This window comes from Mastomys coucha, unplaced genomic scaffold (assembly GCF_008632895.1).
Source record: "Mastomys coucha isolate ucsf_1 unplaced genomic scaffold, UCSF_Mcou_1 pScaffold6, whole genome shotgun sequence".
NCBI lineage: Eukaryota > Metazoa > Chordata > Mammalia > Rodentia > Muridae > Mastomys > Mastomys coucha.
Genome location: NW_022196912.1, coordinates 125994571 through 126008673, shown reverse-complemented (window position 1 = coordinate 126008673; position 14103 = coordinate 125994571). Strand labels below are relative to the sequence as shown.

General features: G+C 58.3%; 1 protein-coding gene across 7 annotated transcripts in view; it reads right to left on the bottom strand.

Moving 5' to 3' along the window:
- Positions 1-485: 485 nt before the first annotated feature.
- Kif26a (kinesin family member 26A) overlaps positions 486-14103 on the bottom strand; it is a 39100-nt gene continuing 25482 nt past the window's right edge. For 3 of the 7 annotated variants that reach the window (XM_031356248.1, XM_031356251.1, XM_031356254.1), the window contains 12 exons: positions 13774-13963; positions 9311-9523; positions 8663-8756; positions 8097-8359; positions 7819-8002; positions 7498-7657; positions 7187-7349; positions 3745-6649; positions 2812-3017; positions 2594-2614; positions 2143-2296; positions 486-1786 (listed from right to left, as the gene is read on the bottom strand). In XM_031356248.1, coding sequence (XP_031212108.1) covers positions 1605-1786; positions 2143-2296; positions 2594-2614; positions 2812-3017; positions 3745-6649; positions 7187-7349; positions 7498-7657; positions 7819-8002; positions 8097-8359; positions 8663-8756; positions 9311-9523; positions 13774-13963 — 4735 coding nt within the window. In that variant the 3' untranslated portion in view covers positions 486-1604. The remainder of the gene's footprint in view (positions 1787-2142; positions 2297-2593; positions 2615-2811; positions 3018-3744; positions 6650-7186; positions 7350-7497; positions 7658-7818; positions 8003-8096; positions 8360-8662; positions 8757-9310; positions 9524-13773; positions 13964-14103) is intronic. The other 4 variants (XM_031356249.1, XM_031356252.1, XM_031356250.1 and 1 more) reach the window with 2 other exon arrangements.

Genomic DNA, 14103 nt, shown 5'->3' with positions numbered 1-14103 from the left:
GCACCGAGGGTCCCCCAGGCGAGGCCTCCCTATCATAGGAGGAGGCAGCTCTGCCCCTGGAAGACAAAGAACAAAGGACACCACCACAGGCTTTCCGGAATTCTGCTTTGTCACTTTGGTTTCTCCAAATAATAAACCAGTGGGGAGGAGCTTGCAGCCACCAGGAAAGGCTGCTCTCCCCCACCTGGCTCCCAAGAAAGGCTTCCAGCTTCACCTTTGATCTTCTTTGGGTCACAGAAGGTCTTGGGGATTAAAGAAGTGAGATTTTTGAAGTCCAGGCTGCTGCTAGCCACCTATTCAACTTCTCACGAGCTCATATAGGAAGAGCAGGCTAAGAGCAAGTCCCAACACAGCTCCCAGAAATCTCCAGTTCCTGTGGCTGCCTCCCTGCAATGCCCGGCAGCCTTCTTAGCCCCCTCGCACGGTAAAATATGAACACATGACGGGTGAAGGGTTCAGGGGCACCCAGGAAACTCAGAACCATATAAACAATCAACACATCTTTTATTCACAAATAAAAACAGTCGCGAGGTGTTATCTACACATTTGTACAAAGATCTGGACGCTTAGAAAATACACAAAGGTCAGAAAGCACGAACCTGCGTGCAGGCCACATCACAGGCTGGCAGGCTTGCCCCTCGTCTGCATCTGAAAGAATAGCCTCCCACAGACCCCCACAATGCCCCCAGTGTCCCCCTGGAAAAGCCTGCCCCCTCACAGCTGCCAAGAGCCCCCGACCTGGGAATACCTGTAGAAAACCATAAAAACTTAGATCCTTTGTCTTCAAATTCCCACTGCAAACTCTATGTTTATAGGCAAAATGATAGAAAAATATGAAGCTAACAGAACTTTTACAAAAACCCACGCTCCCATCTTTGTTGGCGGTGGTTCACTTCACTGTTTTGTTTTGTTTTGTTTTTTTTGTTTTTTTTTTTTTTTTGCTTGTGGTTTTGGTAAGAATTCCTGCCGTGGAAGAAAGCTTTGTGTGCTCATGGCCCAGCCCGAGTGAGTTTGTGGCCTCTGGTGTCCTCAGAATGGAGTGGGGCCCTCAAGGAGAGGAGGGGACTTGCGGCTAGCTGTCCACACTCCAAGGACACCACTGCCAGTGTGGCAGAGGCCATTCGAGCGGACTGTCGAGAGAAGCTGCTCGAAAGGAAAATTAACCCAATCCTAAAAAGAAAGCTGGCCGGAACAGGCCTGCCCTGCTACACAAAACTGCTTGGTTGTAAGGAAGGCAAAATCAGAAACAAACTGGCTTTCGTCTGCCCAGAGTGGCCACAGCCACCTAGGCTGAGACTCTGTCTGCTGGTGTCTGAGTTCTGTCTCGAGTCCATAGCACCAAATTAGAAAAGGAGAAAAGGCCTACTCCAAGATAAAGGCACTTGTGTGGCTGTCTGGGTGGCGACAGTCTTTCCGTCTCCATGCGCTCTCTGTCCACTGGCTGGCCCTCCCCTTCCCACCCTCTGTCTCCTCTCTGAGATCCCCCGGTCCTGCACAGACTCTTCGTCTTCAACCCGCCAACCCCCTCCACATCCTCACTCCATCCCACACCATATGCTCACACCCCCTGCCCTGCATGTCCTGCCTATGCCCTGTGCTCAACCTCAAACATCCACCTCTTGTGGCCCAGGTACAGCAGTGGTGGCAGCAACTCCAATGTCAAAGCAGGTGACCATCATGACATGGGCCTTGCACAGGTTGACACACTGCTCCAGGGCAGCTGTGGCTTGCTCCAGGGCCACCAGATACTCAGCTGACTCCGGCTCCAGCTCTGGGTCCACCTCAACTGGAGGGAAAGAGACAGTGTCAGGGTGGAGGTCAGGACAGCAGCCAGGGTCCTCAGTTTCCTCAAGGAAAAGTGTCAGCCCAGCAGATCCTCCCTTTCTGCCGTCAGCTGGATGAGAGCAGCTGAGACCAGAGGGGTAGGCTTGGGAGCAGCGTCTGGGATCCTGCACCTGCTGGGGAGATCCTGCACCTGCTGGGGGTGCCCCTGTTCAGGGTCTGAGATCCTGTACCTGCTGGGGGTCCCCCTGTTCAGGGCCTGAGATCCTGCACCTGCTGGGGGTCCCCCTGTTCAGGGCCTGAGATCCTGCACCTGCTGGGGGTCTCCCTGTTCCACCACAGAGGGAGGGGTGCACTCACACTGCTCCAGCCAGCGCCCAGGTTCCACCATCAGCCGGCCCTGGGTCTCAGCTAGCTCCTCACAGAGGTGGTCACGTTTGGCCTGCACTTCCTGCAGCCGCTGCTGCCTGCGCTCTGCCAGACGCAGCTTGGAGCTGATGCACACTGGGCCCTGCTGGCAAGGGACGGGAAGAGTGGGTTCGGATATAAATGGCAGGGACTCTCTCACCCTAGGGCTTTTCGGCATCCTGGCTTTTGCCATGGCCTTCCTCTGGCTCTGGGGCCCACACAGACACATGGCCAACCACCAAGGTAAAGAGAGGAGGCTCTGCAGGGGGCCCACACTTGGAGTTCCTGGACCCCAGTTCCAGTTCTGTGGAGACAGCTGTAGCCTGAAGTGTCCCTGCGGGCACCCTCTCCTGGCAAAGGGCACCAGGGCAAAAGTTCAGGGATAGTCTAAGTTGGTGCCTACCTTCTCCACGTCCTGGGAGGGCTGTGGACAAAAAAAGGTGGGGTCAGGGGTTGCCTGGCCCCCTCTCCAGGGGCCCAGATAGCCCATCAGATGGCCTATCAGCTGGCCCTCCCTGCCACCCCGGGGCTCCTCAGCTGGCCCTCCCTGCCACCACGGGGCTCCTCAGCTGGCCCTCCCTGCCACCACGGGGCTCCCAGCCTGACAGTAGCCTCCCTGACCTTGGCTTCGTTCTCCCTCAGAGGCAGCCGGTGCCGCTGCAGACGCTCCACATCGTCTATCTCATACACCTTGATCTCGAAAGGCTCCTTCAGAGAGCCTGCCAGGGGAGGGGGCAAGTCCACCCATTGCCCAGGGAGGCTGGGCTTGCGGCCCAGGGCAGCAGCATCAGGAAGTGGAGCCGGGATCAGCCTCCGCCGCTGTAGACCTGAAACAGAGCCAGGGACACCCCAGGTGTCTAGCCACATCACCTGCACAGCTGCACCAACTGCTTGCACAGCAGTAACACTTACTGCTCTAACTCACAGCCTGCCTGCCCCTCTTGTTGACAGGGTGGGGCCCAGAGCATGCTGGCAGGAACTGTTGGGCAGCTGGGACACTGGGCAGGGAGAGACCGGCACAGAGCCCAGTGCCTAACCCAACCCTTGTCTCTTTATTGTCAGGGCTTAAGAATCAGCCTCTGGTATGAAGTGGGCTCAGGAAAGGGAGCACCCTGGGACTGACTGCTTATAAACTACAGAGGGTCATGCACCTCTACGTACAACAAAGCCCATGGAGTATCTAGGAATGTGTCCAGCTGATAATACGTGTGCTCGCAAGCTGAAGATCTTTCCCAGAGCTGGGTTAAAGTTTATACCCTACAAAGGGCTGTATGGCCCCACTGCTAACAAGCTACCAAGGGCTAGGCACACCTGGCATTCGTAGAGACCGCACAGGGTGAGGTGCCAGGGTAGAGAAGCTGGACCCACCCCCATGAAACAAGCACCTCACAGAGCTGCCTCTAAAGTAAGAACCCACAGGGCTACAAGACTGAGCTGGGGAAGTGGGGATCATGAGCCAGCAGAGCCTAGGGATGACCAAATGCACCATCAAGGACCTCTCAGGTCTACACACTGTAGAGTGCTGGCCCACTGAGGGCCAGCACTGCTGCCCACCTGTGGCTCTCTTCTTTGGGGACTTGAGGCTGCGGGAGCGGGCACCCAGGGTGGCTGTTCCACTCTCGCTCATGGAGTCTGGGGCTGAGGAGGCACTGCCAGTGGCCTCACTGTCCCGGATCATGCTCTCGTAGCCACTGCTGCCACCGCTGTGGTAGAACAGTGCAGTGCGGCCCATAGCAGGGGGGAGCTCCCCGCTCAGCACACTGCTGTTGTCACTGCCGTGGCCACTGCTGTACCGCTGGGGTCTCCTCGGTGCGGTCACTTTGCTGTAGGGGGAGGGCAAGGTGGGGCTTGCGGGCTGCCGCTCCTCGGCCAGGTTCACACCACTGTCGTTGCCGCTGTCCGAGTCCGTAGAGCCCCAGGAAAGGCCGCCTCTACCAGGAGATCCACTGGCTGCCAACTCGTGGACACGGCTATGGGCAGCCCGGAATGCCTGCTTAGTGCCCATGATGGTGCCCCGGCCTGCCTTGACCCCAATACCCGGCACAGCCCGTGGAGCAGCTCGGGGTCCTGGCACAGCGCCACCAGTTTTGCCTGCCACAGGCGCCAGTGGCTTCACTGGAGCACCCAGAGCCCGAGATGTACTAGGCCCCAGATTACGACCCTTAGCTCCACCAGTCGGAGGCTTGGTCGCTCCAACACCCTTGGCTGGGCTGCTCCTATAGGCAGGAACTGGTCCTAGTGGAGGGCTGGCGGGTGGTACACCCAACCTGGGCACAGCCCTCGGTGGCCGTCCCGCGACATCTCTGACCTTGTTGCTGCCGTGTGCCAGGCCCTCACACCGTTCCAGGGACATGTGGCCAGAGGGACGGTGTGGAGCCTCCATCTTGCCAGCTCGGACTTTCAGGCTGCATGTGGCCTTGGGAACAGAGGAATCAGACCGACCACTGGTCCTGGCTTCCTCCTCCCCTCGGAAGGCAGAAGTAGCCCCTGCCCTGGTCAGTCCCAGGGCCTGGGTGGGGGTGAGGGCCGTGCTCTGCTCCAGGCTAGACTTGCGCACAGGTGGGGCTGGGGGGCCTCCCCCATTAGGCCTTGGACAGAAGGCCCCCTTGGGAGATACGCTCTTCTTACTGCTGGAGGTGGTCTTCAGGCTTCCTGAATGGAGCACTGCCTCTGCTGGAGCATCCCCACAGGATGCAGCAGGTGTGGTCACTCCCAGTGTGGTGGCTCCCCTCCGCAAAGGTGGGATCCGAGCCACGGCCTCTGGTCTCCGCAACATTCTGGATGCCACCTCACACCCATCCACCACTCTCTGAGCACAAGCGGGCATCATCTGAGTCTCTGGCAATCCAGGGGAGCCTGAGGTAGGGCTTGGGGCCCTGCCTGTGGAGGCTACCTGGCGCGTGTCAGAGTCCTCCGCCCGGAGTAGCCAAGGGTCCTCACATAGGCCACCGGGGCTGTATGGACCCCGGCTAGGACGAGCTCGGCTGGCTGTGGAGGTAGTCCTGGGTTTCCGAGGCAGGCTAGAGTGGATAGTCTGGGCTGAAGCTGCCTCATGCGGGGACCTGGCCCAAGGCTCTCTGCCAGGATGGGTTTGAGTTGTTGCAACCACCTCCCCAGGGTGGGGACTCCGGGCTGAGCCGGGATTGTCTGGTCTTCCACACTCTGAGGACCTGACCTTGCTGTCCTCTAGGGAGCTGCTTGGGGTAGAAAACTCTGGTGGACCTGGCCCTGCTGCCAAGTCGGGGCTGAAGGGAGGCTGTGGGGTGGGACCGCGGCTTTCAGACAAGCAGACACTAACGTCGCTCAGCCAGGAGCCAATGGATGAAGCTGGACTGCCACTAGCCCACACTGTTCCCTCTGGGAGCTCCCCAGGGTCTCCTGAGCCCTCAGAGACCTGTGAGGTATAGGCATCGAACTCATCATTGATACTACTGATGATACTAACTGGCCTGGACCCTGAGGCCAAAGCCTGCAAGGAACAATCACTGCTCATGCTGGCCAGACTGGATGGCCGCGTGGCCCCTGCAAGTCCGCCCAGAGGTAACTCCTCTACCACCGTGAACACCAGCTCGTCCTCGCCATTAAGTTCCACTGGCTGCTGCAGGGTCACAGTGGTGGTCAGCAGGCCTCTCTCCAGATGGCGTCCACGAGCCGACGAGGAAGGATAAGCCGAGTCTGAGAGCAGTGGGGGCAAGGCCGAATGCCCACTCATGCCCACTGGGGGTGTCCGCAGCTCGCTGTCAGCATCCTCTCCCCCAGGTTCTGTGGGGATGCCTCGAGCTTCTGGCTGCCGAGGTGGCGGAGGGGCTGGACTGGGCAGCGGCCTTCTGCCTCCTGTGGTCTTGTCTGGAGCAGGTGGCTCAGGCCGGGCACCATCCACTCTCTGCTCACCCTGTGCGCCAGCCTTAGAGGGCTCTGAGGTGCTCCGGGGAGTATCTTGCCCAGGACTGCCTCGAGGGCAACCGGTAACCACTGTGGGGGCCCCAGCCTTCCTGGGGGACGTGGCCTCAGGTAACGAGGGTTTCCTGCCTCCCCGGGCGGGGCTGGCTTGGGCTCCGTCAGAGCCACCCTGGGGGCCAGGGAATCCCTCGCTGCCATCTATGCACTCCAGACGCTCCTGCAGCTCTGCGAATGTACTGCAGCGGAAGTGGTCTGCATCCCGGGGTCCCTCGGAGGGCCTTCGTCGGCTCAGTGCAGGGATAATGGGCACAAAGTCAGGTGGGCCCTCGTTGTCAGTGAGCTCACGGTCTGACAGCGCCATCCCACCGGGGCCCACATAGATGACTGTGTCGCAGGACTGCTCACTGCTGGACGAGTAATCGGGATCCCCAGACAGGCCAGGAGCCAAGCGGTCAGCGTCCAATACCATGGTGCGTGGGTGGAAGGGCCGAAGGTGCAGGGGCCGCCGGGCCCGGCCCTCCTCGCAGGAGCTCTCCCCTCCTGAAGAGCTGGATGCATGCTAGGGGCAGGAAAACAGAGCCCTGTGAGTTCACCCACCCATCGGCACACAGCCCTGCTCCCAGCTCATCCCTCCCTTGGACTCTGCCCTCTCAGCAACATAGAGTGTGGTCTCTTGAGAGGCAGCAGCAGCTAAGCAAAGCCTGTAAGTGCTGGGAACCCCAATATGGGACATGGAACATTAGGGAGGCTTCTGGGGAGCTCTGAGGGGTGATCAGCATGGACCATGTCACGGGCCGGGGAGAGAGGAGCTCGGGCAGGGAAGGCCATGCTAGTGCAGCATCCAGACCTCGGGCAGTAACCTCAGTCTCCCGCTGAGGTGGTATTCATCCCCTACGAACCTTAAGAACCTTACAAAGTAAGTCCTACTATAAGCATTCTACCCCTGCTCAGTGCACCAAGGACTTGGGGCCTAAGAGGTCCACCCACGGCTGGACACACCTGCGCCCTCCTCTCCCTGACATCCAGAGTTAGGGGTTAGCTACAGAGGATGAGGGAGCCTGGGAGCCCTTGGGAAGCAGCGGGAGATGGGGTTCACCTTGCCCTTCTTCCTGCGCAGGCGGTGGATGCGGGCAGCCAGCTGCACCGTGCTGAGTGTCTCTGCGTGGTGGGCTGGCGAGTCTGAGATGTGCGCGATCATAGTGGTACGGCAGTTGGTGGTAGTCAGGGACTCCCGCAGTAACATGGTAAGTCTGTGGTCCCTACAAGCCAAGGAGATGCTCAGAGGCTGAGGTGAGACGAATACCGCTGCTGGCCCTCCACGGAGGCTCCCAGAAATACCAGATATCAAAATTGCCTCATGGTTCCCTAGAGGTGAGCATGCTGGTGCCTGTCTGTGCTCCCACTCACCTGTAGGGCACATGCTTGGCCCCGTTGACCAGGGCCAGGATGACACTGCCCAGAGCTGACAGCGACAGACACAGGTGCCCTCCTGAAGCTTCTCCTCTGCTGAGGGCTGCCTCGCAGCTGCCCAGGTCGATGAGGTGCAGGCGGCTACGACCTCCAGACACTGAGAACACATTTGCAAGCTGGTGCTGCAGTCTGGGCACCCGGGTACTTCCACAGCCAACCCAGACGTTCAGAGATGCCCACAAGGACTCCCCTGGGGCATGGGGACAGTCAACCTCACAGACACGGCAACCCCATGCACTTGGCCTCCCATGCACCTACTTCCTCCTTGGCCACACTTCTCCACACGGTACTGGTACACATGCAGGGTGAAGAGCATGTGGGAGGTCCGCCGGGCATCCTCCCCGCAGCCAGCACGGCTGGTGCTGCGGGCTGCTAGGGCTGCGTCCAGGTAGAAGGCTGCCTTCTCTGCTGTGGGTGCACGCAGCTCATTCTGGTTCTGGAGCTGCGAGAGGAAAGCAGAAGCCACATGTCTTTAGTGGCTTGAGAGCCCTCCCCATTCCTCCACAGTCCCAGAAGAGCTGGGAGTGTTGCTGCACCTGTGTCCCACACACGGGGTCCTCCCGAAGGTACACGCCCGGAGACTGGGTGTCCTGAAGGCTGCCTGAAGCCACCTCAGCGAGCAGGTCCCGCAGGCTCTGGTCGTGGCCACACACTTCCACGGCAGACACTCGGATGGAGAAGCGTGTGCCCAGCCTTTCCTTGCGTTCATCAATGAGCCTGAAGAGCCAGGAGATGGCACAGGGCACGATGCCCAGGCTCTGGGGTGAGCTGTCCTTCCCAATCATGGTGTATGACTTGCCTGGGAGACAAGGGCATGTGAGAACCACTGCTGACTCTCCACAGCCTGCTCTCAAGAGTCCTACTAGCTCAGGAACCTGCCCAGGGTCCTCAGGGCCAACCCAGAAGGCCTCTCCAGCCTCCAGCCACTCTGAAGCTTCTATCTTCTGGTGCTGCCTGCCTCAGCTTCCTGTGAGATCCCCACTCCCGTTCCTATGGAGAACTATCTCTTTCTTCAACCAGGGCCAGGCTCCAAGATGACAGCAACCAAGATGGAGGACAGTTAGAAGGCACCATGGGTGCAGAGAGATGACAGAGCACTTACCGAGGCTCATGTGGCCAAAGGAAAAAATGCAGCCATCAGCTCCACCAACCACAGACTGGAGCACGTCAGCCACCGTCCCGGAGCAGACCTCAGCCTGGGGAGAAACCCATGGGGATTAGGCAGGTGTCTGAGCCAAAGGGCTGTGGCCAGTACCTTCTGCTATGTCTGTATACACCTAAGGCTCATGTGGCCTGGTCACAGGCAGGCAGACAGTCCACAGGGCAGCTGAACTACACAGGGTCAGGAACACAGGGCCCTCCCACACTCACACAGAAAGTACAGGACATATAAGTCAGCGGATGAGACATATACAACACAGGTAGGATGTGCCAGCTAGGCACCTATGCCCAAACACCCGACCCAGCACTGAATGTTGCTGCCTGCAACAGCACAAGGAAGTCACAGTCACTGCTCAGTGAGCTGGGTGGGCAGCCAGTGTCCCTGGCTCCCAGGGCATACTCCAAAGCATCATGGGGGAATAGGCTCTGAAGAGCTCAGTGTCCCCCCAGCCTAGAGGCCCAGGCAGAGACTGGGCAAATGTCCTAGGCTAGGATTACTCCGAAGGCAGACCTGGCAGGCCTAACAACCAGCTAGGCTCCCTCTCTGCAGAAGCAAATCAGATGCCGTCACAAGCACCCTCCACTGTACCTGCTCTGAGTCCTGGGGGAAGATGGCGTCAAAAGCAAACATCTTGGGGACTGGTGCGGTGGGGGCGTGCCGGAGGCCTGTGCAGCCTGGAGGCCCGGCAGCGGGATCATAGAGAGTCACCTGCTTCTTGCGAGAATCCACCTTCAGGAAGGATGTGGACTCGGCTGAGCGCTGGACTCCTTGTGCTGGCCATATGCGCAGCATAACCTTCACCTGGGGGTTGGCAGAAGTCGGCATCTGAGCTCCGCCCTCCACCCTGCTGGCCACTAATTACAGGGCAGGGGAAGCAAGCACGAGTCAGGACGGCAGACCAGGTCTCAGCATGGGTACCGATCCCACAGGAATGCTGCCTGAATGAATCCCACATGAGGTCAGCAGGGTAGAGAGAAAATGAAGCCCAGGGTGGGGTGCAGAGCCAGTCAGCATGGCAGGAGACAGGGCAAGGCAGGGAAGTGCAGATCAGTTAGCAGCGGCAGGAAGGAGGATCCCTTAGGGCCCTAGGCATTTCTCCTTCAGGGTCCCTCATCCTCCACCAGCAGCCTCAGGCCCAAGTCCTCCTGGAGAGACTCGCACCCCAAGAAGACAACAGGCACACCAGTGGGATGCGCAAATGAATAAGCCACAGAGGGGTGAAGGGCCTCAGACGGCCAGGCTCTGGGAAGGAACTCCATGCTTGCTGCCTTGAACCAACTTAGGAAGCTATCATCATGGAGGAGATAAACTACAGCGGGCAGAAAGTAGGGGAAATCCCACCAGAAGGAGGACCCAGTCTGAGAAGAGGCAATTCTGAAATCTGGTCTAACAAACCCCAGACTGGGGAAGCTGAGGGTAGGAGGGGTGTGGAAGAAGACAGGACAAAGGTGGACCTGAGCTCCCAGAGTTCTGCTATTGACTAGTCAGCCTGGGCCATGGCAGAAACACAAAGGAGATTCCAGTGTGCCCTGTGCCCATGCCAGGCCCTGACAATGCAGTGGAGAATATGAGGATGCCAAAGAAAACTGTATTGCAGCACCCCAAAACCTGTGCGGGGAAATGGATACTCCCCACAGGTGCAGGGGAGGGAGGCTGGGGCAGGTACTGTTTCCTCAAGGCCACCCTGAGTTAGGGCTCCCCTTTGCCTGGAGGCCACACCTTTCACTCTCCAGTGAAATCTCTGACTTCTCCACATTGGTGTAAATCAAATTACCAAGACTCATTTCAGAACCAATATTTTTCAAGGATTTAATTGTAAGTGACAGATACATAACGCTGCAAAATTGGTTTAGGGGGGCAGCCTGCCCAGGCACCACAGGCTCTCTCCCACTGGACAAGGGGCACATTGATATGCAGAGCCTCCCGTGGAGTGCAGTGTTCCACCCTCTGGGGAAAGAGAGGAGCAAAGAAATCCTTGGCTATTGTGCTACTCAGAACCTGGGCTCCATCAGGCAAGAATCGATTCTTTTATCCCCTGGAGACATGAACAAAACGGTTTCATTTCCAACCACTGCGAAGTGCAGACGAAAATGTGCACTTCCAGGTAATTTTTGGCAATTTTTTTTCCAGCATGAACTCCTCACCACTTCAGGAGCCAAATGGGTTCTGGAGATGTGAGAGGCTGCCTAGTGGGGAGGAGAGACCTGGAGAAGCTGCGATTTGGCTCTGCCGGTCTCCTGATGCCTCTTGAGCAGACACTGATCCCGAGTCTCCAGGCAGGGAGGGGATGGAGCAGGGCATCTCGCCCAGCCTGCCCCCCACTGCCCCCATCCATTGTCTGCTGGAAAGAACCTGTCATTACCTCAGGGAAATGACAGGGTCTCTCAGGAGACAAGAGCATCCGCACCCCCCAAATGTGCAGATATCACAAAGCCGGCTCCAGCTGGGGGGAAGGGAAGCACGCTTTTTTACATAAAAGCAGGCTTCCAGCTCCCCAGAGGTGGGCCAGTCTGGGGAGGGGGAGGGACACCACTCAGCACCCATCAGAGATGTCTTTTTTAATACTGCAGTATGATGAATTCTCTTAAGTAGCACATTAATGTCAGACACTGAATGTAATCTAACTTCTTCTCTGTGGCAATATTAAACGCCTTTCAGGGGGCACTTGTGGAGATATGACATTCGTGCTAATAACACCTGGGGCCAGGGAGGGTGCAGAGGTATGGGGGACAACGGGCTGGTTAACAGCCTGGTGGCCAGGACATCTGGTCTCTGGGGAAAGCCCCAAATGGTCCAGGGTCAGCAGCAAAAAGGTTGAGAGCTTCCCACAGGCTGCAGAGACCTGGCAGGCCCCCAAATACAGTGACAATAAAAGAAGAGCTGCCACTCAAGAGCTTGAATGGAACGTCTTATCCCACCAGCCCTAAGGCATATACTCCCTGCTCCTACCACAGCCCGAGGACAGACACCAGGTGAGTAGACAGGCTAACTGACCAGGCTAGTACCGGGCCGGGCCTTCTTCCCAAGGTCTCAGCCCAGCTCTGTACCCACACAGCCCAAAGAGTGACAGCCTGTCCCGTGGGAACCACCTGTCTGTCCCAGAGCTGTGGCAGGTACTGAAAAGATTGGGGTGTTCCAGTCAGTCAGGCCTGGGTCCAGTCTCCCTCCGTGCCTCTCATCTATTAAACATTGCCAGTGTGAAAGGTGGGGGCAGCCAAGGACTGGCAGGCACACATAGTGGGAGTCAGGAACACCCCTCCTCCTGACAGAGTAGGCACAGAGGCACCTGGCACCTAGAACTCTGTCCTAAAAGAGGGCATGCAGCCTTTGCCCTGCTCACTCCCCTGCTCACTCCCCACCCACCCAGGGCTGAACAACTGTATGTACACAGAAAAGGCCCAGACAGCTGCCCAACCAGGCCTACCACTGCCATACAGTGGCCTAGGGCAGGAGCCCAACCAGGCCCACCACTGCCATACAGTGGCCTAGGGCAGGAGCCCAACCAGGCCCACCACTGCCATACAGTGGCCTGGGGCAGGAGCCCAATCAGGCCTACCACTGCCATACAGTGGCCTGGGGCAGGAGCCCAACCAGGCCCACCACTGCCATACAGTGGCCTGGGGCAGGAGCCCAACCAGGCCCACCACTGCCATACAGTGACCTGGGGCAGGAGCCCAACCAGGCCCACCACTGCCATACAGTGGCCTAGGGCAGGAGCCCAACCAGGCCTACCACTGCCATACAGTGGCCTAGGGCAGGAGAAGGTTACTGGTTCAGATCCATACATCTGGAGACAGGTCCAGAATTGAGAGGCTTTTCTGAGTCAACTCTACTACATTCCCTGGCCTGGCCACAGCACTCCTGGCCACACTGAACATGGATATGGCTTCCTTGCCAACTGTCTGCACTCAACCCCCCAACCCCCTAGTCTATTTTCCACACTCAGCCCCATCAGAGGCTACCTCCAGCAGACTGCCTTAAGGAAACCATTGGGGTGTGGCTCCATCCCAGGGGAAGGGAGGAGCCAGGAGACCTGGCTTCCAGCCACCAGTTAGCACTCTGAGAGGAGGGCAATGAAAGCTGCCCAAGAAGCTAAAAGGGTGTACAGTGAAGTCAGCTGGGCCTGAAGGAGCCCCAGGCCCTCCCACTCGCCTGCAGCTGCCCATCTGGACAGCCCTGTCTGGAGAGCTCTTCCTTCCTCTGGGGCTCTGCCGCAGGAGGAGGCCTCCTTTTGGGAAGGAAGGCTGCACACACATGGCTTCCTTTCTGGTACCTATTTAGGAGTTTACCACCACTAGCCAGTGCTGACCATGTATGCGGGACTCAAGCATGCAGGGCTAGTGCCAACTCAGGGATGGCCACACTGGGTGAGGTCAAGCAGGCCCAACTCCGTAACTCTCAGGATGCCTGGGAGGGGACACCACACTTGGAGCAGGCCAGAGGCCAGCAAAACCCTTCCACAATGGTTTTGAGCATCTGGCTCTCCACCTCACTCAAGCATTATTTGCACAATCTTGCCATAGGAGTACCCCATTAAGCCTGGGGTACAGGGATTTCTCCCTCAGAGAGGCACCAACCATAGGAACCAAATCAGAACTCTTGGGAGGAAACTCTGGAGCTAACCAGCTTGTCCCATCACCACACAGGGCTCACACCCCTCCCAGACCTCAGCTGCCTCCATCTAAAACCCATCTGGCTGGGCTGCCTGACTCAGGAATGCTGATGAGCCCCACCTACCCCCTCCATGCCCAGCCCGACTCAAGGCAGCATCCAGTGAGGGTAAGCAAGAATGATCAGCTCCCACCCCACAGCCCAGAAGCTTCACCACATGGCTATCCTGAACAAGCCCCTGAGACCTGGCGACAAGTCTCTTCTCCTCATCTCTCATAGCTCCACAGACTCCCCATGCCCTTCAGGCACTGCACCCCAGAGGCTCAGGTTCCCAATCCTGAGACCCTGGAGAGGAAAGTGGGACCTTCTATCTCTGACATCTCATCAGAGAGCCCCCCCATACACACACATCCAGGCACCGGACCTCAAGTGGGGTCTACCTTTCCGAAGCTGCTGGGGTTTTCCTTGGCCTTGGAGGCCGCCCTGAGCAGGCAGGGAGGCACTGGGGGCGGCCACAGCTGCAGAGAGCCACTGAAGTCCGTGGGGTAAGTGGACGTGCCCCGGGTGGAGGGTGCAGGCGGTGGGTGATGTTTCTTGCGCTTGGAGGCCAGACTGAACTTCTGGGCAGCCCTGGGGAGGAGAAGAGGGTGCTCAGGGTGTACCAACTGCTACCCCTGTCACTTAGTCACTGTGCCTATGTCCACAGCAGGCTGGCTCATCTCAGACTCCATCAGCCGTGTGGAGAGTCACTCTGAGGAAATGGCCGGACA